Source organism: Aythya fuligula, chromosome Z (assembly GCF_009819795.1).
Source record: "Aythya fuligula isolate bAytFul2 chromosome Z, bAytFul2.pri, whole genome shotgun sequence".
Classification (NCBI taxonomy): domain Eukaryota; kingdom Metazoa; phylum Chordata; class Aves; order Anseriformes; family Anatidae; genus Aythya; species Aythya fuligula.
Window position 1 is genome coordinate 65,348,638 of NC_045593.1, and position 26,137 is coordinate 65,374,774.

Below are 26,137 nucleotides of genomic sequence, written 5' to 3' on the forward strand. Positions count from 1 at the left end.
CCTGCTCCTGCGTGGGCTCCTCTCCACGGGCTGCAGCTCCGGCCCGGGGCCTGCTCCTGCGGGGGCTCTCCATGGGCCGCAGCCTCCTCCAGGCCACATCCACCTGCTCCACCGGGGGCTCCTCCACCCATGGGGGGGCTGCAGCGTGGAGATCTGCTCCATGTGGGACCCATGGGCTGCAGGGGGACAGCCTGCTCCACCAGGGGCCTCTCCCTGCACAGCCCGCAGGGGAACTGCTGCTGCCTGCCTGCAGCACCTCCTGCCCTCCTGCTGCACTGCCCACGGGGGCTGCAGGGCTGTTGCTCTATTTTCTCACCCCTCTCTCCCAGCTGCTGTTGCCCAGCAGTTCTTTTCCCCCTCTTAACTTTGCTCTCCCAGAGGCCCACCCAGTGCCGCTCATGGCTCGGCTCTGGCCAGCAGCAGGTCCCTTCTGGAGCAGCTGGGGCTGGCTCTGCTTTGACATGGGGCAGCTGCTGGGCTGTGCTCACAGAGGTCACCCCTGCAAACCCTCGTGCCACCAAAACTTTGCCATGTAAAGCCAATACAAAAGATCACAAAGAAGTAAGAGTGTAAACATTCAACCTCAGACAATGGAATTTTTTTGCTTTCTTTACTACATGATACAAAACAATTCAAATAGTCAAATTTCACCTCATTTTTATCCAGATTTCAATTATAGAATTATTATTTTAATTAGTTTATTTAGTTTAGTTTACTAAAATATTTATTATTAATTATTTTATTTTGGTATACACATTAATATGGTTGGCCTTGTTTTCATCAGTTGTCCACTTCAACCTTACCCTGTGTGTTCCTGTGATAGCCACTAGCAGCAGATGAGGGGAAAAGTCAATTGCATGTACAGCAATGTAGAAGAGCAAGAGTTGGCTAACTCTTCCAGTAGGGGGAGATGTTCTTCTAAAGTTTATCAGCAATTAAAAGTGCGAAGCAATTTACCCCTGTATCTTTTTAACAAAATCAACTTCATAAGAGGAATGGGTACATGTGCCTTAGTAGTGGTGTTCTACAAAAGACATCTTCATGAAAATAATAAAAAAAAAGCAAGTCATAGCAAATATCCACAGAAGAAAGGCACACTGATGATTGCACAGGCTGTGATGATAGCCACTGAAAACAAAAAGACCCTTTTCTTTTTCAAAATTAAAGTCTCTCCAACAGCAATTTTTTTTCACCCATAACAATAAATTATAGATGCAGATTAAATAAAATTAATTTTTACATGCCGATGATACTATAAATCACATAGAGCAGTAAGAAAAAAGGGATTACATATTCCTATTTAGCAATTAATAACTAAATACCTAAATTAAAAAATAAACTATGTTGCCTGAAACTCTTCCGACATCTCAGAATAAATTTTAAGTTGTATGTTCCTCCTTTCCAAACTTGCTTTTGAAAGTGTAATGTCAGAAGTAATACTCTCTTGCATCACACAGTAATTATTTCCTCCTTAAGGAGTTTTCTCTTACAAACCTTCCTGAAAATCAGGCAGGTTCCTGAGCAGCGCAGGTTAACATCCATTTTCTTTGATGGCAGCTCACTGTACATTATTTTGCAGTTCACCACTCTTCCAGTTGTGCCAGTGCAACTGCGGATGATGACATAAATCTGATCTCTGAAATTATCTGAGTAAAAATAGAATATGTCACTCTAGCCATCCTCACAAAAATGTTATCTTTTCACTCAGATTATTTCTATGGTCACCTTTAATAAAAGAGCTGAAGGTGCAGTGAACTGGGACGACATGTTGAAGAACAGCTTAATCTGGTTTTGTCACCATAGAAATGGCTGTGGAATTACACCATTGGGCATTTTCAATTTAAAAGAGAATAACCTTTGAAGCAATCGTGGCATGTGTAGAAATTCCATCTATTTAAAAAAGACAATATTTATCACCCATATATTTAGATGTCTGTATGTCCGAATCATTCCTCAAGACTCTCTTTATAGTATGTAGCAAAATCAATGTCCAAGTACATGTAGGTATAAACTAGGTCTCTAAATGCAACTGCCCAGAGTGAAATGAATATGAGATGATGTGCCTATTTCAACTAGATGAACAATACAGATACATGCATGTACAGTAGACAATATAAATTTGATGAGCTGCTTCTTCCCTAGTCCATCTAAGCAGAGGTTGGTTTAGATAAAGACTCTTTTTTTTTTTTTTTTTTTCCCACAGTATTTTTCATTGGTACAACAAAAACATCTTTGTAAAAAATGATTATTATTTTACACACAGGAAAATGTGGTACTAGTAGGTTACCCAAAGTCAGTCAGAAGCCTATGTCAGAATAAGAAACAAAATGCAAACAGTCCAGATTTCCAGCTGCTAGTCATGCTAACTGAACATAGATCATCACTGCTAGTAAGGATGCAACTCATTTCCCACATTTAAAATTGCCTCTCAGTAAAACAGCCCCCTTTGTGCCTGCAATGTCTACAAAAGTTTTGGATACTACCACTCTGAAAAGGTATGCTGCTTTTACTTTCACACCAATGAGAGAAGACTTACCTGCAAGTACAACTCTAAGCCTTGCCGCCTCTGCTCCAGGACCTTTGGGACCCAGTTCCTCACATGCTTTGAAGGGATCTCTGGAGTCCTTATGAACTTCTTGAGCTGAAACAAAAAGAAATTCAGAAAAAAAAGGAAGGATAATAGTGACCCTTTAAAGTATGCACATTAGAGATGAGAGTACAGGTAAAATAGCCATAAACAAAGGAAAATAGCATGGCAACTAAGTGTCTCATCATCAACTCACTGAAATGATAATTGACTTTTTAAAAACTCTTCACATCTATAGGCTGCAGGGTAAAAAAACTCTATGCACAGCCCTTCTCAGTGAACAGAAACACTATCAATTTTTTTGTCACTAATAAAGCACTAACTAGTACAACAAAAGAGCAGCAACTACATGAGAATACTTGGAATGAGGATCCGTGTCACCCTTGATCGCATACCTGAGTCAGTCAGCTGAGCAGTGTACAAGAGGGGGCTCAATGATAACTGAAGCAAAGCAGTGACAATCTCAAACGCCCAATGACTGACAAATCTGAGCCTCAGGAAACCGTTCAAGAGGTCCAGAAACCATGGAGCAAGGGCTTAACTTAGCTCACAGCCCCACTGCATTTACAGCTGAGGAGGAAGTTGCTTCTAAAGCACCCAAGAGATGGATTCAGTAACCAGCTCGGCCTTAAACACCCAACGTTAGCCCCACACAACCGTAGAGACACAAGGGAAGATACATCAGGAGACACAACATAAGCCTCTCTTGTGCTTCGTTTCCCCATTAGTTAATCTGGCACGACACCTTACAACCTCACAGCAACATACACAGGTTTGCCTTGCTACATATGGTGACAAAACACCACAATAATTTCTAACTCTAGATTTAGGCGCTTATGAACAGGTGGGAGAAGTAAAAGGAGGAGAGAACCATTTTTCTGGAATCAAGAGAGCAAATTATCTGTGCCCTCAAATTGTACCAACTGATGGACAGCTGTGTTTAATAGCTTATACAAAGAAACAGCAAAACTGCCACTGAACAGATTTTCAAGAGAGCTCTGTAACTGTTCCTCTGAAGATTCCCACAGGAAATATTTTATAGATATGTACATACACATGTCTGTCTGTATGCATACACAACTGCATAGACAGATAAATAATCTATTCTGATAACACTAAGAATTGTCTTTCTGGAGCAATGTTTTTTTTTGTTTGTTTTTGTTTGTTTTGTTTTGTTTTGTTTTGTTTTGTTTTGTTTTTTTCCAAAACCAACCAATATTAACATTTTCTTCAAAACTACAGACCAAAACCAATAACTGGAATAGGCGCCACTGCATTTTAATAGAAGGTGACATTAGACATTCTTTCTGTTGGATATTGCCTTTGAGTAAATCTGAGGCAAGGAATGCAAGGAAAGAAACTCAAAATTGACTTTGACATGCATACCCATGGGAGACTGAGAATTTACATTTCATCTTCAAGCTTGCTGAGATGTCACTATAGGAAAAAGCAGTGCCAACATATCAACGTCTCTACAATCACAAGTAACGAAGCTCCAGCACAGAAACCTCAATTGCTCTGGAAACATTCTGCAACTTTCTGGTTTCTTAACACTGCTAGATTACAATTAAACATGAAATGAAAAAGAAACCCTGTCCAAGCCCATGTACTTTTACTGACTGATCTTAAAGGCAAAATATAAAACCTGATTTTTTCCTCTAAATTGTTCAAGAGTGTTGAAGAGGCTATGATCACAGCTGGAGCAAACTCTGATAACACTTGCAGATGAGTAACAAATGAGGAGAATGCTCCAGATGAGGAGAGACAAATAGGAAACAGTACAAGATTCCACTAAAGCTTAGCTGCTTACAAGATAAATACACTCTGGCTGGTATCTCTGCTAGTGATTAACAATCCGTTTTTGCTCTGTGCTCGTGTTACATAAAGCATCCAATAAACAATTGCTAAAATGTGAAAGCACAGGTACACTGTGTAGGTATAAAGTACATGCTATACAGAGGTACAAAGGATAAATGATAAGCCCACGCTCATATGCTTAGAATAATCCATCAACATATTGTAACAAATAATGATTACTATGACAAAGAATGTTAAGCACTTCTACCTATATATTAGTTATGTTGCTTCAGACCTGACCCCTACACAAGTAATATTTATCTGAGGACAATTAGTGTCTGTAATATCTTTCTGTTCACAACACTGGTCTAGTGCTGATTTCACATACTGTTTGCCTTACAGTCCCAGTTTGCCTCAAGACCAAAAGATGTCTCAGATAATCAATTAAAGAATTATTTGTCCAAGTATGGAAAGTCAGAACTATTCTAGAATTATAAACAATTTACAAAAGTGAATGTGTAGAACTTAAGATTTTTGCAGATTTCACTGCAGTAGTTGCAACGTTGTCAATTCCTAACATTTTCCTACTAAAAAAGAACTATCAAGGATTTTAAGAAAAAAGAGAACAAAAAGGAAATAGGGAATAAATATGAGAATATGGATGTATTTTTAATGTTATATGGGCAGAAAGATGTTAATTCCTTATAAAAATCTCTTGATGTGAAAATAACAAAACTTTTGTTCAGACTTAAGTCAATTCTTTAATGTGAATGGTACGTAGCCTGAAAGGCCTAGCTTGTCATTCATACTCGGGTCAAATTATAATGGTCAATGCAAATGATTTCAAAAAAGCCAAAAGTAGTTCAAGTTTCCCATCAAAGAAATAATTTGTATTCCTGGTGTATCACAGCAGGCTTGAAAAGACTAATTTTTTTGTAAGTTTGCTTTTTTTTTTTTTTCATAATTTTGTCCATTACATCCAGATTGCAGAGGAAGTGGGGTTTCACTATTTTTACAAAATAATAATAAAAATATTAATAATAAGATTAATAGAATCAAAACATTAATTGGTATTTTGCTGAATGAATTACTTAAATTGTGAAGCAAAGGAGTCCTTCCTCCTCATGATTCTAGTGCAGCATGTCCTTCTCAGGATGAGAATCTCCCCCCTTAAGCATCTATTCCCATTTTCTACCCTGGTTGTTCCCAACAGGAGCTTTATTTCTACTGCTATTTCTACTGCTCACTACAGACATCTCCAGCACTGAGGGCACCTTGAATATGCAGTACCTTTGAAGGTACCTTTCCAGTTGTCATGCACTTACAGCAGTTTAGAGTGGAACTTGCCTTTAAATTAAAGGGGATGAAAAGAACCAAAAATAAAATGCTATTTGTATGCTGAAAGCAAACTGGTAACTTGATGTGTGTGTAAATAATCGTAGGACGCAAACAAACTTCACAAAGAATGAGATACAAGTTCAAAATACTCTTCTTTGTAAAACCTTTTCAAATACACACCCCACACAACTGAAGAAAACATAAGTGTACTTTCTTAAGAGCTCTGAGGTTTTCTGCTTTTTCTAGCACAAAATGGACAGGAAGAACGGGTGACGTTACATCCATGTAATGTATTGCTAGAGAACACTTTCCCCATGATTTCTGCAATACTGAAAGCACTGAAGCAGGCTCATAGCAGGAGCTACTCAACTACTCTGTTTATGACAAATTTAAGCATAACTGAAAAGAAAAAATATATATGTATATAAATATATATATTTAAGAAAATGTATGTTGTGCCAAAATATGCTGGGTGATTTGCATCTGGACAGAAAAAAAATATGAAAGCAACTATCAAGTTTGCAGAGTAATTTATACAGACAGCAAGCAGACGAGGAGTAGGAAGTAACAAACTGAAAGGTGGTGCAAGGTGTCTTGTCTGAATACCTGTTTTACAGGTGTGTTTATTTCGCTGCTACATTTGGTTTGAGAGAAAAGGACTATCATGTATGAGTTTTCTGGTGTTCTAATAATAATTCTCTAGAAAGCAAGTTGCTGCAGAGGAATTGGTGTGCAAGGAGACAAAGCTGAGAGTAAGACTCGTTCAAGAGATTGAGTCATTCAAGACACTTGTGTAGAGCAATGAGGGGAAATGTACAAGTAAATCAAGAGACAAACCAAAAATAAACTGTGCAACTCCAGAAATTACAGTGGAATTAGACATCAACTACAGGACACAGCCTACTTGGGAAGATGCATTTTAAGCAAATAAAACCCCCTTTTCCCCTCTTAATGTTTCCTAGCTTCATTAGTCATGCAATCACTACTCAATCTATGCTGTTCTACTTTCAGTTGTATGATTATTCTTGCATAAAGTAAAGTACACGTACTGCAGGACTTGGCGGTAGCACAGTGAGTTGTACTTCTGATTCTGCCACTGTTGTTCAAGTTGTATCATATTCAATGGGAACACAAGGGAGAAAATATGTGTCTCTCTGTAAAGAAATACTAGCACATATCAACTACTTGTGCAATAAAGCAAAATATACTCTGGCTCTTCAGACTTTTGAGGGCCAACACGCAAATGGCTCCATAGTTTCTTTTTGTGGCCCCAAACTGGCTTACATCTACACACCATAAAGCTGGCACATAATCCATTGCTGCTGAGAGCTATAAACCAATGAAAGTTCAGTTGACCCAGGTCTCAGGAAAGGGCTGCAGCCCCATGACTAGTAGGCTACTGCTTTTCCAGAATTCTCCTTCACAGTAAGTGTCTTCCACAAGGCAGAAAAAATCAAAACTTGCCTTTGAGCAGCACAACTGTAATAGAAGCATCCGGTTCAGCCTGGAGAGGAGAAATTGTACCTTCCCTTTAATGGTGATCTAAACAATTTTAAGAACAATTACTGGATACCCACTCTTGAAAGCACTGAGTTCCATTCTATATATTATTGAGAAGACACAGTAGGCAAGCTTAGCTGGCATTTTATATTATATTAATTGTATGAAGAACAACAGAGTGAGACAGTCTATTCAGTCTTTTTCATGCTTCATTTGCTGGTGTATACTAATAGTTTCCCTACCACAGCATGTTAACAATTCAGTTTATAGATCTAATATAAATTATTCGCATAATAGGATAAAAAACAAAACCATAGTTCCCATTTGCTATGGGAATATGCTGTATTTCATGACTTTGCAAGAAGAAAAAAATACTAGAGAGTATTTTATCAATACAGAATGTAAACAATAATAAAAACAGAGAGTTAGAAACATCTCAGAAGTCATCTCTGAGCCCCGCTCTTTCTTCTCCCTCCTCTCTGGCTTCCAAGAAGTAGAAAAGAAACTGAGTAGATTGAGAACTCTTTTCCAGGACACAAATCACAAGATGTATTTAAGCCATGAATGTTAACAATTTCAAGTGAGGGGAAACATAACTAAGGCAAAATACAGACACATTTTATAGAGAAAGAGATAATTACCTTTTTATGAAGGGCATGGAATTCACTATACCTCTTCTCCACAAAATGTTTCCTTCCACTCACTAGTACCTCTATTTTAAAGACCTGAAAAAATACAAATAATAAAAAGGAAATTAGGAAATTAATGTTTGCACAAACAGATCTATGATGTGGTTGTGACTGCACATTATGCCCAAAACATAGTGGTTCCAAAAACACATGATGTTAAGAGGTGCAGAAGTACAACAATGTTTAAGGGATATTATGCCTTAATTTGCTATTAACAAGTTGTTCAACAAACACAGATAAAAGACAGTTCAGTTTGGACTTTATATTGTATATAAAAAACTAAATGTTCAAATATTTCCTTTTAGAAATATTTAATGCAATTGGAAGTATGAAAAATAAATTAAAAGATGGTAAGAACAACAAAATAGAATGAAATGAAATAACGATTCATTCTCTTTCCCTACTACTACTATGCTAACACATATTCAGTAAGAGCCAGGTAACAGAAGCTGTATGTTTAAGAGATATAATGCAAACATTATACTGTAAGTTAATTGTCTCCTAACCTATAAATTCAGATATAGCCTCAATTGAGCTTGTGCTACTATCTATATAACCTAGAGGGAAAAAAAAAAAAAAAAAGCACATACAAAAAACCACGGCAAATGCTTGTTTTCTTTGTATGATACATGTGACAGCTTTTGTTGCTGCTTCTGGAAGGTTGAAAGGCCAGGAGAAGAAGCTCCCTGGATCCACTAATTAGTAGTCACTAACATGACATTTTCTTGATTCTCAGGCCACAAGGTCATTTCTGAGGGCAAGTGATGAGAAATATTTTGAAGTACTCAGGAAAACATGGTCTATTAAATGAAGACAAGATCAGCAGAAAAGCAATACAAAAAAAGTGCCTAGTCTATCCAGGAGTTTGTGTTTTTTTCTTGTTGTTTTCATTTTTGCTCAGAAAATGATGGAAATAATTATTTCCAGGAGAAATTAGAGACAATGTTCAGGACAGATGATTACATCAAGACCCACGACTTAGGCCAAATGAAAGTACTTTGAAATGAATTTGCAAACAGTGTTTATGCCTGAATGCAGAAAAAAAAGGGGGGCTCTGTCACAATATGTCCAACTAGCATTGATCAGAGCAAACGCACAGAAATCATGCTGGATAAACACTTCCTGTTGTCCACTAGAACCTGCCTTTCAAACACAGGTCAAAATGCTATGGTTCTCACAGGCCAGCCAAACCATATTAGAAACAGACAGCACTTTATTTAATCCAGACTGAAATGCATCTACCTTTGTTTGAACATGATATGGATGGGACTGGAGTCATTTCACACCAATGTTTACATTACCAAAATTAGTTCAGATCTTTGTAATCCATCAAAATAGCTTGTGCTACATTCTACCTCCTTGAAAAGGACTATTTCTGTGTCCTAATCACTGCGAGCAAATGACCTTATTTGGGTGCATTGATTTTTTTTTCCTTATCTATTTAGACTATTTTGGGAGAACAGCTATTGGCTATTTAACAATTTTCCTCTACACGTGAAAAAACTCCAAGGCACCCTTAGGAATACATTGTAAGTTCGGAGTTGTAAGGAGAATCACACGTAAAGAAAAATCGATGCAAACTTTTTTATTTAGTTCAGACTTAATACCCTAATTATATAAGAAGAAAACATTATTTACATCTTATATTCTACACATTGCATGAAAGAAATAGTTCCACAAGGAACAAAATGCTTTCAATTGCACAGGAAATATATTGCATTGAAAGAATTTCAAGGATGATTTGTGGGAAGAATGGATGACAGAATATGAACAGTTAAATAGTCATGAGCAAATGCCTAGTTAAGGTGTCACATTGGTTTTGTATTAACCTGATACTAAAACTCTGGCAATTGTTAGCAACTCATAACACCCGATCACACCTCAGTCAGCTAAGAACCTCAGCACCAATGTTATTTAAGCACTTCCATTGGCTACCGGGCTTGCTGAGCAACCTGAAGAAGTCTAAGAGGCTCCTGCCTCAGCTGTAAGTACTCCCTTGGCAGGTAACTGCCTTGTGAATCAGTCTGTCTTGTGCAGCCCCATTCTGATTTTAGCTATGTGTGTGCAACTTTAGAGAATTGTCATTCCATCTGGAGACAATCAATCTGTCATTTTATAAAGGAGAATAGTTGGAATATGGGGTAAAAGGGAAATAAAAATTCCCTAGTTGGCCTTCTTTTCAAAGCATGTACCTATTGTGTCCTGTGTGTCACCACTGGTTAATGAAATAAAGGAATGGTTTCAAAACAGCAAAAAGTATGCAGCATTTATTCAGCTTCTTTTTATATCTTAGCAATGTTTCAAGTACTGCTTGCAATATTTTTTTGCCAGAAGGAAGACATACATATTTGCTGGTCATTTTCATAGAAGACATGCTTTTTTTCCACGATGCCACCTTTACAAACACAAATCCACTACCTTTATACCCTCAGTTGCTTCTGTCAACTTTAAGAGGCTTTACCTTTGCCTCCAAGAGCACACAGCCCTTGGATTCAGCTTTAGCAGCCACCCAAAACTTACAAAGATAGACAACAGATCTATCATGAATCGAAAATTGCTGTTTCAAAAACAAAAAACTACCCTGCAAATTATGCTTCTAATTTACTCATGGTGGCACCTAAGTTTCAGAAATGTAAAGCAATTAGCAATAAATGTGATCAAGTGGACAATCTGTAAATCTTTCAATTTAAGATGAATTTAAATACTAAACTGATTTACAAAGAAACTTAAGCACAGTATGTGCTTAAGAACTTTATATTATTAAATGACTGCATTTAGACTGCATAAATTCTGGTTTTGCCTCCTCACTGTTTACCAGGTTTCAATTCACAAGAGTAAACTAAATGCACAGAATTAAGTTAGTGTCGCAATTTCATATTGCGGACACAGACAAGTGTGTGAGAGGCAGCAAGATACATTTGTTTGCAACAGAGAGAGAATCTCTTCATGGATTCAAAATAGCTATAGACAAATCTCACAAATTTAACTGAGCAATTGCAGGGCCTGACAGAAAAACAATGTAAGGAAACGGGTGAACATAGATGAAAGTGCCAAAATAAAGACGGAAGAACTATGGGAAAAAAATGCAACACTGCAAGGAAATTACTTTTCTTGTAAAAATGTCCATGTTCTGTGAACAGATAACTCTGAAAAGACATATGACGTTTTATAAGTGACAGTTTGTTAAATGAAAAATGCAATAATTAATCACTGAATAAGACAAGTAAAATGGTTTTCCCATAGTCAGTGAAATACCAGAAATTACACTGCACTGAAAGATTTGCAGTTCACCCCAACTAGGACACAAAAGTCCATAGGCATGAATATATCAATTAGAAAACTCTTTTACAAGTATGCTAAAACAAGAAATGTTGTTTGTAAATGCCTTTCTTGGTTATTCCCACAACAACTATTAATAATGTTTGCACAAAGGCACAAAATCCTCTTACAGAATTTAACCTACACAAATGATTTTCAGGGTTAGCATCTTTAGGCTAGAAATCAGTTTGAATAATGCTGATCTTCTGCTTACCAACATTGCAGAACTGCCATTAAAATTCATAATTATCAAAACCATGAAGGAAACTCCTGGAGAAGAACTCTTAAGTTTTTGTTTTGTTTTGTTTTTTAATAAGATAGTCAAAATGTTCAGGTCCAACTACAAAACAGATTTAAATATGACTGGGCAGGAGGAGGAGGTAGAACTATTTTGGCTCTCTTCTTTGCCTCCGCTTTGTTCCAATTAAATGGAATATATTCAGATACTGGAAATCATTTACTTCATTTCTTATTGGCAGCAAATATGCCTGATTTTGCCATTTTCCTGTATTTATCAGGTTTTGATCATTAACAAACCTTCAAGTGAATGATCCTTTTCCATTGTTTTCATGAGGAATAACTTACATTTCTCTTCTTGTTGCAAAAACTGCAGCACTTGAGCAGCAGTATCACATAATAACAAAAATCTATTGCATCACTGTGAATTTCTGAGATAGCTTAAATGGAACAAAATAGGAGCAAATAAAACATACAAGAGCCATTCATGCCTTCCTGTAAGTCCTTAGGTATTCTAAAAGCATGTAGAGAACTGCATATAACCAAGCTGATACTACCTTCCTTCAGTTTTTATGTATGTTAAATGCTTACATGATATAAATGGCCATCTCTTATAATCTGATGCAAAAATATGCAGTCCAAGTAACTTTATCTCAAAAAAAAAAAAAAAAAAGTCCAAACAAACAAACATAGATCAGTTTAACAAAAAACAGACAGGAATGACAAATATGTCCAGAAATAGGGAGGAAAATTAACTAGCATGGCAATACCTCGTTGTTTTTTCTATTACATAAGAAATACACAGATGAGATCTTTATGTTCACTGAAGGAAATCAGATTATCTAAATAGTTTATTGCAAATTAACACTATCATAATGTGTACATATATGGAAAAAGTTATATAGAAGTTATATAAATTTCTGAAAGATTACAGCTGAGAGAGTTTGGGGGCAATCTTCTTTAGAATGAGGAGATACAAAAACCAGAAGCAGAAAAAGAGAAGTTTACAGAAAACAGATACGTTCGTCTAATGTTCACTGGAAAAGAATAACCCAGAAAATTTTAGTACTGTGCCTTTCCTTCTCAATACCAAGCTTACCAACACTAATTCTTTTTAATATATTGCTTACAGAAATAAATACATCCCTTTAGATGTTTCAGTATGCCTGACAGACTTTTGTCTGAGGAACAGCTAATGCATTCAAAGTGTCAAGAAACTCAGCCTCAAACCTTTGTCATGGCCATATGGAAGGAATTCCAGGACAAATGAAATGACAGCTACGGTTCATGAAACACTAATAGGATTTCCACATGTTTAATGTTTCATCACTGTTAGACAATGGCACATTTTCATTCTCTGCTGTGCTATGACTAGAACAAGACCACAGCATATAGTAAAGATCAAAAGATGACTTTAAACCTCTTTCCACCTACTGATCAAGGGCCAGCTGATGGTCCTTGGTACCAGTAAGAGCAGCTGGGTGACAGCCGTGACCACAGCTGCATGTTGCTGGAGCAGCAGTTCGGTATCTCATGGGTGCAAGCACCTCGTGGCAATGCTCCATACGCCCTGAATGCCTCCAGCGCAGAGGCGGAGATGAGGACTGTGTGCAGAGCCAACTCAAACTTCATAGCAGCCTTGATAAAGCCGAACCTCGCTATCCCCAAAATGAAAACAAATGAACTTATTCTGACTTCATCCTCAGGGAGGGAGGTGCAGCAAAATCCAATTCTGTGGTGGGTGCTGGGCAGCTGTAGGACACGCAGTCAGGCTGGCATGGGTCACTAAGACCTGAGGATAGGGAAATTTCTTTTTCCTCTCCAGCCACAATCCCCCAACTGTAGTTTCCTTCCTTCCCACATCCACTGTCTAACCTTTGGTTATCCCCTCCACTCTCACTTTTTGAGACTTAAGACTTTATGTGCCTTAGGTAAGTTGCTTACAGACACAACTCCTCCTTCTCCCTGTAGTAACTGCTGCTCCCATCCTAAAGAAGCAGCCCGTACTGAAGCTCCTGCACTGTTCTCCTGTCGGGAAAGGGTCTTCTTCCTGCTGCAGAACTGGGAAACCAGCTGGGACAGTAAAGAAAGAAGCAGAACAGCCCTGAAGTTTGCTCTTGCTGGTTCTGCTGGGGCCCTAAGGATGGATGAAGATACCTGCTGGAGGAAGTAAAGGAAAAGGAGAGACTGATCAGATAGTAGCAACTGAGAGTAGCCAGAGTGCTGGGGAAGAGGGAGCGATCATCTCTCCTGCCCAGCAGCAGCCCTCACACATGCAGACCATGTTTTCCTGACAGCCACCAGCAGGCAGAAAGCAGCAGCTGATGACCGGCAGTTCACCTGCACAGATGCTGGAAGCACTGGTCCTCACCAGTAGGTGATGGGCTCACAGGCACCTCCCCTCTCTGCTGACCCAGGTAACTGCTCCTCGTGCCCTGCGCCCATCTTCACTGGCACAGCTCGACACGGCATAGCTGTTCCACTGACAGGGAAGGGCCCCATGAGATTCAGAGCCATCACATTTCCAGATAGCAATTTTACCCCAGCTCTGCTCAAAACTGTATTAGACCTACAGACTGCCCCTTTCCTGCACCCTGAACACTGTGATGCCTGTTAACCTGAAATCAAACTGTTTCAGACCCAATTACAATGTGAAGTATTACTTACAGTCCAAGAAAGAAGTAACTGGTTTTATTAACTACAGAAATCAAGGCCTGGGGTATTATGCAATTAAGACACTCCTTGTCCAGAGTGTGACAGAGGAAGACCATCGCGGAGAAGCAAACGATCACTAAAGTATTTCAGGTGTGCATTCCACACAACTATATGAAGAAGTTAACTGTCCCCATCTGGTCTGGGGAAGCAGCCTTATTGCTACCATAATTCAATAAAGAGATTTCCTCCTGTTACATAAACATGCTGAGAAGGTAAGTATGTTACTGAATTACAACACCTGTTAAATCTTGACGTTTACTGAAAAAATTTTATCTTCACTAACACTTACCAGCATTACCGTACCCTACCTAAACCAGACTGCAGTGTCTTCAACAACCTTTAGCATGTAGTTTGTCTTTCCCACTAATGCTAAAAAATAACTATACTCCCTATTTACCCACTTTTGCAGTACAGGCCTCCCCCCCCTCATAAAATGGCACACTGCTGGTACAAATTAAGTGAAATAAATAAATAAATAGGTAGAACTCGGGGGTATTCTTTCTGAAGATGGCCTTTAGGAAGTTTATGTCATATTTCTTAGGGTTTAGAGGTAGTAAAACAATTTATACCAAGACCCAGTGCAACTAACTCCTACAAAATGGGAAGCTCAAGGGAGGCCTCTGCAGAACTGTCACTGTTGAATGAAAGAGTAGCTGACATACAAGAGTAAGTAGTTTTCTGATTTTTTCAACCCACTTTAAACCAATCTTTTCCAAACACATGGTTCATAAAATCCCATAGGAACTTCTCTGTCATTTCCTGAAAAATAACTTATTTGGCTTTCCAAGCTAAAAAGCCTCTCCCTTGCCAGTGAAACACTGACTATGGAAATCTAATTTGTAACCAAACCAAGAAGGCACAAGATCTGACTTGCTTTTAATATTTTTCTTTATTAGTCCTACAGAGCACAACTGTTATGCAGATGACATCCTTTTAAAATCTAGTCATTGTGGTCACCTATTTAACTAAATTTCTTTGAATCAAACTTCAGGAAAAATATCCTGATCTTTTACTGAAAAAGGAAAAAGTTGCTAACATATTCTAATGCTTACAGTTACACAGACAAAAATTAGCCTGCTCTGCTCCATTTGTTCATCTGGATCATCTCAATGTCTCTTATCAGAAGTATTCTACTAATAGAACAACCATGAGCCTTTTTATGGAAGAGAGATTAACTTTCTAGTAGAAGTAATACATTGGGATAAAATATTTGAATATTGAAAAAAGCCACCCTGATGACAAAAATATATATACATAAAACAGAAGAACTCAAAGATTAATTAAATATAAGGACTCTTCTATTACATCACAAAATACTTTGCCATTTTATCTGTAGATTCTATAAAGAATCCTCATACTTTTCAAGGAAAAACAGAGCTGCTAACTACAATGAAAATGTCCCTCCTTTGCAGCCAACTAGCTGCAAGAAACTCGATTTTCATACAATCACAGAACGGTTTGGATCAGAAGGGACCTAAAACACCACCCAGTTCCAACCCCCTTGCCATGGGCAGGGACACCTCCCACCAGAACAAGTTGCCCAAAGCCCCATCCAGCCTGGCCTTGAACACCTCCAGGGATGGGGCATCCACAGCTTCTCTGGGCAGCCTGTGCCAGGGCCTCACCACCCTCTGAGGGAAGAATTTCCTCCTAACATCTGATCTAAATCTCTTTCAGTTTAAAACCAGTCCCCCTCCTCCTATCATCATCTGCCCATACAAAAAGTTGCTCTTCAGTACTTAAAGTCTTCTTTAAGTACTGAAAGGCCACAATGAGGTCTCCCTGGAGCTTTCTCTTCTGAACATCCCCAGCTTTCTCAGCCTGCTTTCATGGGAGAGGTGCCCCAGCCCTCTGATCATCTTCGTGGCCCTCCTCAGGACCTGCTCTAACAGCCCCACATCCTTCTTGTGCTGAGGGCTCCAGACCTGGATGCAGCACTCTAGGTGTGGCCTCATGAAGGCAAAGGAGGGTGGCAGTCCCCTTCCTCACCCTCTGTTGATGCAGCCCAGGACGCAGTTGGCCGCCTGGGCTGCAAGCACACCCTGCTGGCTCATGTTGAGCTTTTCATCCACTAGAGCCCCCAAGTCTTTCTCTGCAGGGCTGCTCTCAGTGAATTCTTCTAACAGACCGTACACACAGAATCACAGTATGGCTGAGGTTGTCAGAGACCTCTGGAGATCATCTGGTACAACCCCCCTTCCAAGCAGGGTCACCCAGAGTATGTTGCACAGGCCCACACCCAGGCAGGTTTTGAGTATCTCCAGAGCAGGAGATGGCACAGCCTCTCTGGGCAACCTGTGCCAGTGCTCCGCCACCCTCACAGTAAAGAAGTGTTTCCTCATATTCAGCCGGAACTTCTGTGCTTCAATTTATGCCCGTTGTCTCTTGTCCTGTCACCGGGCACCACTGAAAACAGTCTGGGCCTGTCCTCTTGGCATCCTCCCTTCAGATACTTATACACATTGACAAGATCCTACCTCAGTCTTCTCTTCTCTAGAGAAACACCCGTGTCAAGCTTTTCATCCATAGGATCCCAGGTCCTTCTCCGCAGAGCTGTTCTCAATGAGTTCTTCTCCCAGTCTGTGCTCTTGCCTGGGATTGCCCCAAACTAGGCGCAGCACCTTGCACTTGGACTTGTTGAACCTCATTAGGTTCACATGGGCCCACTTGTCCAGGTCCCTTTAGATGGCATCCCTTCCTTCTGGTGTATCAGCTGCACCACTCAGCTTGGTGTCATCTGCAAACTTGCTGAGGGTTCACTCAACCTCACTGTTTATGTCACTGATAAAGATATTAAACAGTACTGGTTCCAGAGGGTACAGATCCCTGAGGGACACCGCTCGTCACCAGCCTCCACACAGAGACATTGACCACAACAACTCTCTGGGTGCAGCTTTCAAGCCAATTCCTTATCCACTGAATGATCCACCTTTCAAATCCATCTCTTTCCAATTTGGAGATGAGGATGTCATGTGGGACTGTGTCAAAGGCCACAATGGTCCACATAGTCCACAAGTCCACACAGCTGACATCAGTTGGTCTTCTCTTGTCGACTGAGGCAGTCACACCACCATAGAAGGCCACCAGACTCATCAGGCACAATGTGCCCTGGGTGAAGCTATGCTGGCTGTGTCAGATCACCTCCTTGTCCTGCCTGTGCCTTGTCATTGCTTCCAGGAGGATCTGTTCCACGGTCTTGCTAGGCACAGAGGTGGGGCTCACCAGTCTGTAGTTCCCCAGTCCTCCCTTCTACCCTTTTTAAAAATGGGAGTGGTATTTCTCTTTTCCCAGTCACCATGGACTTCACCTGACTGCCAGGACTTTTCAAATATGATGGAGTGGCTTGGTAACTACATCAGCCAGTTCCTTCAGGACCCTGGGATGCAAGGCATCAGGCCCCATTTTGCAGGAATCAGGAAAGGAGACTATTATTTTTTTCATGAAGTTAGAAACAAGACAAGACCCAGTATGCACGATCTATTAAAAATCAACCCCACATGCTTCATGGCAAGTAAATACCAGGGCAAAGAAATACTGTACACCCAGACCTTGCTTCTTTTCTTATTCAGATCTCTGCAGGAATCCATCTCTGAATTCTCTACTGTTTATCTGACAGCATAAGTAGCTCATCCAAGTATTTCTTTTTTCAAGAGCAGCAGCTGAAGTCATCAAAGGAGGTTGCTTTTCTACGTTTTTGTGCAGCTTAGCAAAGATCCTCCATATACTATGTTTAACTACTGCGATTTGCCTATCTTCAGCTGCAAAATGGAGGAGTTCTGTGCTGTTCTGTCTATAACAAAGAAGAGCAGACAGGATGTATGCAACGTTTTCATGTACTTCCTTTCAAGAAGCTAAGTCACCCGAACTTTAACTAAACTAGCATTGTTCTGCCTTGCAAAATAGAGCCCTAATTATTTACACTACGATGTGCTATCTGTATTATTCTTACATACAACTGACAACTCTATTTCAAACATCAGCATTCACTTCTGGAGTCAATTTATCAAAGAATGCCACCCTGCTCATCAAGGGTTTCCTTTGCTAAGTTAAATCTTTTTTGAACAGCAATTCAAAGTGGGATGAAGACATAGCTCAAAAAGTTGCCAGACAGTTTCATTTCTCACTGGACTGAGCCTGCTGCTGCTGAGAGAAGATGTGAAACCAGCTACCAGGATGTGGTTGTCAATGCATCCAACTACAGAAAAAAGACAGTTCCTCAAGTGTAAGGAAAGTGGAGAGAATGGAAATGAAAAACCTGGCACAACTACTTAAGAAATGGCAAAAGCCATCACAAACAGTGCCAAACAAATAATAAAACTTGGACCAAACTAAAATTCAAATTATTAAGCTTCTGAACTTACATGCTGGGGCTAATAGGATTTATGTTGCCGTGAGCCTTGTGGTCACAATGAATACAGATATTCCTGAGCCAGACTGAGCTCAGGTACTGCTGGCAACAGAATGGTAGCAGCAGTCAGGACTGCACAATCTGCAAAACTCCTGGCAAAGTCTGGACAAAACTCAGTGCCACGGGGACCAGGTTAGCTCTGTCCCAAGTATGTCTGCAGGAGCTGCAGTTTGTGAAGTGTAGGAATCCCACAAAAAGGAGCAGTATGAGTGTAAAGTTCAGAGGGACGCAAGCACATCCCTCTAGACTTGATGCAGGCACAGATCTTGACCTGCATACATTGCAAGAACACAGGGAAGAAAGAAAAGCATTTCCTGATCTGCTTTCCTTGGAATTACAGCATAAACACAGCAAGTAGCTGAATCACAGACTCTTCAGACAGAACTGCATTGGCATTAGAGGAAGAGTTCAGGTAGTGCACAATTTGACTCAAACATTGATGTCTGAGAAAAGACAACATCTGAACCACTTACAGAGACTACATCCACTGCAATTATGTCAATGTATTGTATAAATTCAAAGGCAGTGGAAATACTAATACAAACCAATATTCAGGACAATATATAAAATTAAAGTATCCTCTCAGCAATTTTGCAATATAAGATTGAATAACCTATCAGTGAACACTGGTTGTACAATTAAATATTTATAATTCCAAAGACAATGAAAATTGATTCAGACAGGATTATGTTAATTTGTAACTAGCCTCTCAATCACTTGAAAGATAGTAAAGCAAACGTTGAGTAATTACATGCCTGCACATGTATCAGCCAGATAAAGTATTATGTTTACAACAAATTTCAGAAAGATTTTAAGTAAGTTATAAATTGAGTCTGATACTGGAAACGTGCAAATACTGCACAACGCGAACAAAGTGACAAGCAACAGATGACTGAAAGTTGTGCTACGTATTTCATTGCTGACTGTTGTTTGAACTGAAGATAATACAACATAGCAGCGTTGGTCATAAAGTATCATTCATGGGTCTAAAAATTGGTAACTGTCTTTTTCTCAAAAAAAAAAGAAAAAAAAAAAAGATGACATAACCATGCATACATAGACTTAAGATCTAACTTGGCTTGAATATTTCAGCAATAAAAGCCAGAAGATTTCTAAACACAGCACTACGAGAAAACGATGCCCACAAACTAACTTTAAGCTGAAATGTGAGTCACCTTTCAAGCACTGACTCTTGGGTGTGAAAGACATCTTTGTTTCACTCTTCTAGAAAAATCTGGATGTTCACCACCTCCGGATACCAAGTCACCTACTGAAATTAAATACAGCCCCTAAATCCTGTTGCACAAATTCAGAAGTACTGTCAGGAAAAAAATAAGGACAAATAACAATAAGAAGGCATTACACAGACCCGATGTGGTACAGATATCATTCATTCCCTCATTCTGAGGCTTCAAATATTCTTTTTGCCTTATTATGCACTCAATCACAAACTGTCCCCCTGTGTAAAACTCATTGAATTTTGTTATTTTCCTGGTTATCACCTTTTGTAAAGAATAGAAAAACTTCTGCATTTTCTGTCCACATAAAACATTGCCATAAATAACTTCAAGTGCTTTTTTTGGTTCAAAGGCTGTGTTGCTTTGAGTTATCTGGTGCCTCCTTGCAGAAAGAATGTAAACTTTGCTTGGTTTACTTACAGTTTTTAGTTGCAGTGAAAGTTGTTTTTTCTACATATTTACAGGAAGTTCCACTTCTCTACTTATGGGGCAGAGAAAATGCAACCTACCTCACTTTATATGAGGTGCCATTGTATCTCCAACTGCCCCAGGCAGCAACTGCTCATCATTCTGTACAGCCTCTGTCCCTGCTTAGCTTTTCTTCCACCTACGTTTTTCACACATAAGAAATATGGAGAGGTAAAGAAGGGACATTCACCTTGCATCAGCTGATTCCTCACCTTCCTGTTTCATACAGCAGTTCACACAAAATAGTGCTATTTTTAATTAGCAGCTCAATAACATCAAGAGGGTGTGAGATGGAATTTATTTAATAAAATATATTACAGGAGTTACTGGCAGTGCTAAAAGCAGTTAGAACAATCTAATACTTTCCATTACAAGACTGTTCTCAGTTACTTATACTTTTGCCAACTTTTAATTTTTGGGTTTAGATTTTCCATACCAGGTACGTGATTCAGACAGAAAATATTTTTAGAAAGTTTCAACTAACACAGTCCAGTTTCTCTAAGTCCTTTATTTAGAGAAAGGCATGTTTTATTTATTTATAAAAAAATAAATAAAAAAGAAACAAAACAAAACAACAAAACAAACCATTTTACAGTAAGTTCCCCAAGATGTGGACAAGAAGACCAGGAATACAGCTAGGAGGCAATTTTGGCCAACCTATGCCTTTCTGAAAAAACTCTAGCTCCTACAAAACACAGAGTATGTACATAATGCAGGTTTTCTATTGGCCTCTAGGTAGCAGGAAACCACTACCTGCTACATTTCCTGCTACCACTAGGTAGCAGGAAAAAAAAAGAGTGGAGGATGTTTTTAATTTTTTTTTATGAGACACTGGGCAGGGATTTATGCTATGGCATGTGGGAACAATACCTGAAAAGACCACAGTACATTACTGTTAAAATAAACAGACCAAAGAATAGCAAGAAAAAGGGCTTTTAATCTGAAGTTAATCTGAAATTAAATCCCCTCAATGGGAACGTGAGATTTTGTTGAATCAGAAATGTAAGTCACTGCATCTGTTTGCTGTGAGAACCTACTGGTAATGTAACACATGGTTATCCCTCTCCGTCCCTTCTCTGCTGGTAGCACAGCTTGGATTAAAACCTCAGGCATCTATCTTATGAGGCGTCTATACTAGGGACCTGACAGCTCCATGTCCACCAGCCATATATCTGGGGCAGTACCTATCCAAATGATATACTCCCTCCCCTTCAACACCGGTGGCCTTCTCAGGGGTAAAAAAAAAAAAAAGTACATAAAGGGGAAACCCTTCAGACACTATGCTTGCAAATTTAAGCACCCAAACACCAGTGGTGTCTGTTAAGCTTTCCACACAACTGCAATCCTTCTTCTCTGAACATACACATTTGCATTTACTTTCACATTACTTTTCTTCACTGCATGTCCACTTTGCTCGCACACAGGACTGGAAGTGCTGTGGGAACAAGTGAGCAGAGCACAATGTGTTGCAGGCTTCTTCACAAGTAAGAACTAAAAAAATGTAAGAAAAGACATGAAAACTGTATGTACGGATAGTATGGCTTCAGGATTAACGTGAATGGTAACACCATGGACTGCTTGGGAATTGTGCTTCTGTAATGCTAAACAATTTATGATTTTCTCTAGTAAGATCTACTTCAAGCATCCCACTTGGGCATGATTCAGAGGCCCAAGGTTAAAAGCTCAAGCCCTCAGAGAAGCAGCAGACCCAGAACAGATGCAGACAATAAGCTTACACAGATGCAGACAGCAAAAACAGACCACTGTGCACACCGTTTCATTGGTCCCTATTTCAGGACATGAGAAACTGTAACTCTTGTAATTTTTCACTTCTTACTGTGTCACTTCAACATTATTCTGGAAGGCTACTTAATAAGGATTGCATGTAAAATCTGGGGAAAAAAAAAAAAAAAAAGGCCCTTCCAAGTGCACATACAAGCCCAAATATCCCCTGAAGTCATCTCCTCCACACACTGCCAGTGCTGGTATCTAGCTGATTTCATGTTACAAGTCTACACATAGATTCCACACTTCTCAACTCCTCCTTCTAGGGTATATTACAGAGGAGGAGGAGGTAGTAGAAGAGCTATTCCACAAAGTGTGGTATTGATTTTTCTACCTGAGGAAGGGGACTCTTCAGTGAAAAAGTATCTCTTTGCTCCTCTACCTCATGAGAGAAAAAAAGTCTCAAAAAGACATTAACCTGCAGAACAATGAACCAATGCAGTATTTGGCAGCAGCAAATGTTTTTGGGATATGTTGACACTACATATCTGGCAAATCAACATTCTTGAAGTATATAAAAGAAAAAAAGTTATTTTTCTCAAAACTTCTGAATTACTGCAATTACTAACAAATACAGAATGAACCCAGTGGAAGATTTTTAAGTAGAACAAACTCCTCTAATTATTCTTTAAGATCAGAGAAAATAATGAAAACCAATTCAGTAAGACGTATAAGTAAAAAAACCTGCTGCAGTTTTAAAAGGGTGACATTTTCTTACTCCTTTATTACGTGTTGGCTTTGCAAGATCTTGACCATTAACGTCACATACAAGTGCAATGTCCTACTGAAGCTGAACATAATATTTCTGACAGTAAAGATCAGCAGCATTTCTAATGGTCTTAAAGGAAGATAAGATGTATTACTGTAGTCTACAAAAAGAAGATAATAGCTATAAAATTATTTCAGGAAAACACACACAGACACATCAAAAAAAACAGTGCTGAAAACACACGGATGTGTCAGTTGTTGCAGAGCAGTGCTCACACAGAGCCAAGGACGTTTCAGCTCCTGGTGCTGTCCTGCCAGCAAGGAGGCTGAGGGTGCACCAGGAGCTGGGAGGGGACACAGCCAGGACTGCTGGCACAGGCTCACCAAGGGGATATTCCATACCATGTACCGTCATGCTCAGCAATAAAAGCTGGGGTAAAGAAGGAGGAAAGGGGGAACATTCAGAGTGATGGCATTTGTCTGCCTGAGGAACCATTACGCGTGCTGAGCCCTGCTTTCCTGGGAGGGGCTGAACGCCTGCCTGCTGATGGGAAGCAGCGAATGAATTCCTTGTTTTGCTTCACTTGTACATGTGGCTATTGCTTTACCCAGTGAGCTGTCTTTATCCCAACCATGGAGTTTTTGTGCTTTCACTTTTCTGATCCTCTCCCCCATGCCATCTGGGAGAGTGAGCAAGCGGCTGGGTGGTGCTGAGCTGTTTGCTGGTGATATATCATGGAGACAACAGATATTCCCATTTGTTTCAACATCAGTTTTCTTTCTAAGAACCTTTTATCTTTGCCACTAGGTACAGAAAAAGAAGACACATCCAGAAGTCACTGTTCAAAGAGTAGCTTATTCACATTCTACAAAATCCTTTCTTAATTACAAATAACACTGATTTGCTCAAATGGCAATTCAAAACAATCACAAGGAAATTGCAGACATGCCTCACTTTTGTGGTTCTTCCCATCTCTTCTGTAACTGGCACTGCTTTCTTACACATTCATTATTTCCATTCTGAATGAGGATAACATTAACATACCATTTTTATACGTCTTATAAACAAGGGAGAAATTTCTCAGATTGGTGGTTATCTGACAATACTTTCTTTGTTGTTCACAGAATCACTGAAGTTGGAAGGGGCCCACAAGGATCACCAAGTCCAAGTCCTGGCTCCACACAGCACCACCCCAAAATTAGACCCTATGTCTGAGAGCATTGTCCAAACACTTCTTGAACTCTGGCAGCTTGGTGCCCCAACCACTGCCCTGGGGAGCCTGTCCCAGTGCCCGACCACCCTCTGGGTGCAGAACCTTTTCCTAACACCACCATGAGACATCTCCTTAGTCTGCTCTGCTCTAGGTTAAACAAATCAAGGGACTTCAGCCACTCCTCACATGCCTTACCCTCTGGACCCTTCACCAAATTCATAGCCCTCCTTTGGAGGCTCTACAACATTTTTACGTGGTGCCCAGAACTGCACACAGTGCTGGAGGCGAGGCTGCAGCAGCGCAGAGCAGAGCAGCACAGCCCCTTCCCCGGACCAGCTGGCAGTGCTGGGCCTGATGTACCACAAGGTTCAGCAGCCTCCTTGCTGCCAGGGCATGCTGATGGCTCATGGTCAACTTGCTGTCAACCAGAACCCCCAGAGCCCGTTCCTTGGGGCTGCTCTCCAGCCTCTCCTCCCCCAGTCTGTACATACAGACAAGGTGGGCTGGCCCAAGAATCTGGCATTTGTTCTTGTTACACTTCATATTGTTGGGCATTGTCCAGCTTTCTAATTTGCCAAGATTTCTCTGCAAAGCCTCTCTGCCCTCAACGGAGTCAACAGCTCCTCCTGCTCCAGTGTCATCTGCAAACTCACCCAGTATGCATGTGAGTCCTGCATCCAAGAACACGGAAGAGAACTGGCCCTGAAATGGAGCCCTAGGGAACCCCACTAGTGAGTGGCCACCAGCCTAATGTAACCCCATTTATCAGAACCTGCCAGCCAACTGTTCATCCATTGCATGGTTATCACTGAACGGTATAGCACATTGCCAATTATTGCTAGTTACCTTCTGAACCTTTGTTAGGGTATTCCCAGTGTTATAAAAGCTACCGGGCTACGAAGCTTCTTGTATTACCAATGTGTCTTAATCAGCTGATGACACCAAGCTGAGTGGTGAGGTGAACACATCACAAGGGAGAGGACATCTTACACCTTGGCCCAGATGAGCTCAAAGAGTGGTGCCCTGGTTTCAGCTGGGATAGTTAATTTTTATCGTAGTAGCTGGTATTGTGCTGCATTTTGGATTTAGGATGAGAATGCTGCTGCTAACACACTGATGTTATAGTTGTTGCAGAGCAGTGCTTGCACTAAGCTGAGGACCCGTCAGCTTCTGGTGCTGCCCTGCCAGTGAGGAGGCTGGGGGTGTAAAAAAGTAACTGATAGTGAAGGTTTGGTACCTTTGACACGGAACAAAAGGGGAGAGATAAAATGCTTTAATGCAAATTTGATTTCCCTACACTAATCTAGAGCTATTCTGCTAGAAGGAATTATCTTTGCAGGCTGGCAGCTGCAGTAGGCAGTAGATGTTGTGTGCTACGTGGCGTCATGCTGAATAATGAAACTGGAAGAGCTGGCTGCAGAGGGAGCACCAGTGCTTGGCCTGTGGCTGGCTAATGGTCAGCAGGTGATGAGCACTTGCAGCACTGAACATAACTTGTTTTATATTTTCTTTTATCGTTATTATTCCCCCTTCCTTTTCTATCCTATTAAGCTGTCTTTATCTCAACCCATGAGCTTTTACCCTTTTTTTACCCTTTTTTTCCTCTCTCCCATCCCACTATGGGTGCAGGTGAGTGAGTGGCTGTGTGGTGCTTAGCTGCCTTCTGGGTTAAACCACAAGTGGGCAACCAAGAACTGCCTGAAGCTTACCAAAGACAACTGCAAGGTCCTCCTTCACCTGGGATGACACAACCAAAGGTCCCAGTACAGGCTAGGAGCTGTGTGGCCTAGATGAAAGGGACCTGGCGATGCTGGCTGGCAGCAAGATGAACACGAGTCAGCACCGCGCTGCTGCAGCAACGAAGGCAAATTGGATGCTGGGCTGCACCAGCAGAGGTGTTACAGGTAGAGACAGAAATGTGATCATCCCACTCTGCTCAGTGCTTGTCAGGCAGCACCTGGACTACTGCGTCCAGCTCTGGTCCCCACAATTCAACAGACAGACTGGGGAGGCTCCAAAGGAGAGCCACGAAGATAAGCAAAGTACCACAGAACCTGCTCTGTAAAAAAAGGCCTGAAGGAGTTAGGTCTTTTCACCCTGCAGAAGAGGAGGTGTGGGGGAAGCTCATCACTGTT

At 40.3% G+C, this 26,137-nt stretch overlaps 1 protein-coding gene across 1 annotated transcript in view; it reads right to left on the bottom strand.

The window, feature by feature from the left end:
- Nucleotides 1-26,137, bottom strand: part of SNX24 (sorting nexin 24) — a 93,723-nt gene that overhangs the window by 38,546 nt on the left and 29,040 nt on the right. Inside the window, exons 2-3 of the mRNA XM_032206543.1 lie at nt 7,864-7,947; nt 2,537-2,641 (exon numbers count right to left, since the gene is read on the bottom strand). Of these exons, the coding sequence (XP_032062434.1) occupies nt 2,537-2,641; nt 7,864-7,947 (189 nt within the window). The remainder of the gene's footprint in view (nt 1-2,536; nt 2,642-7,863; nt 7,948-26,137) is intronic.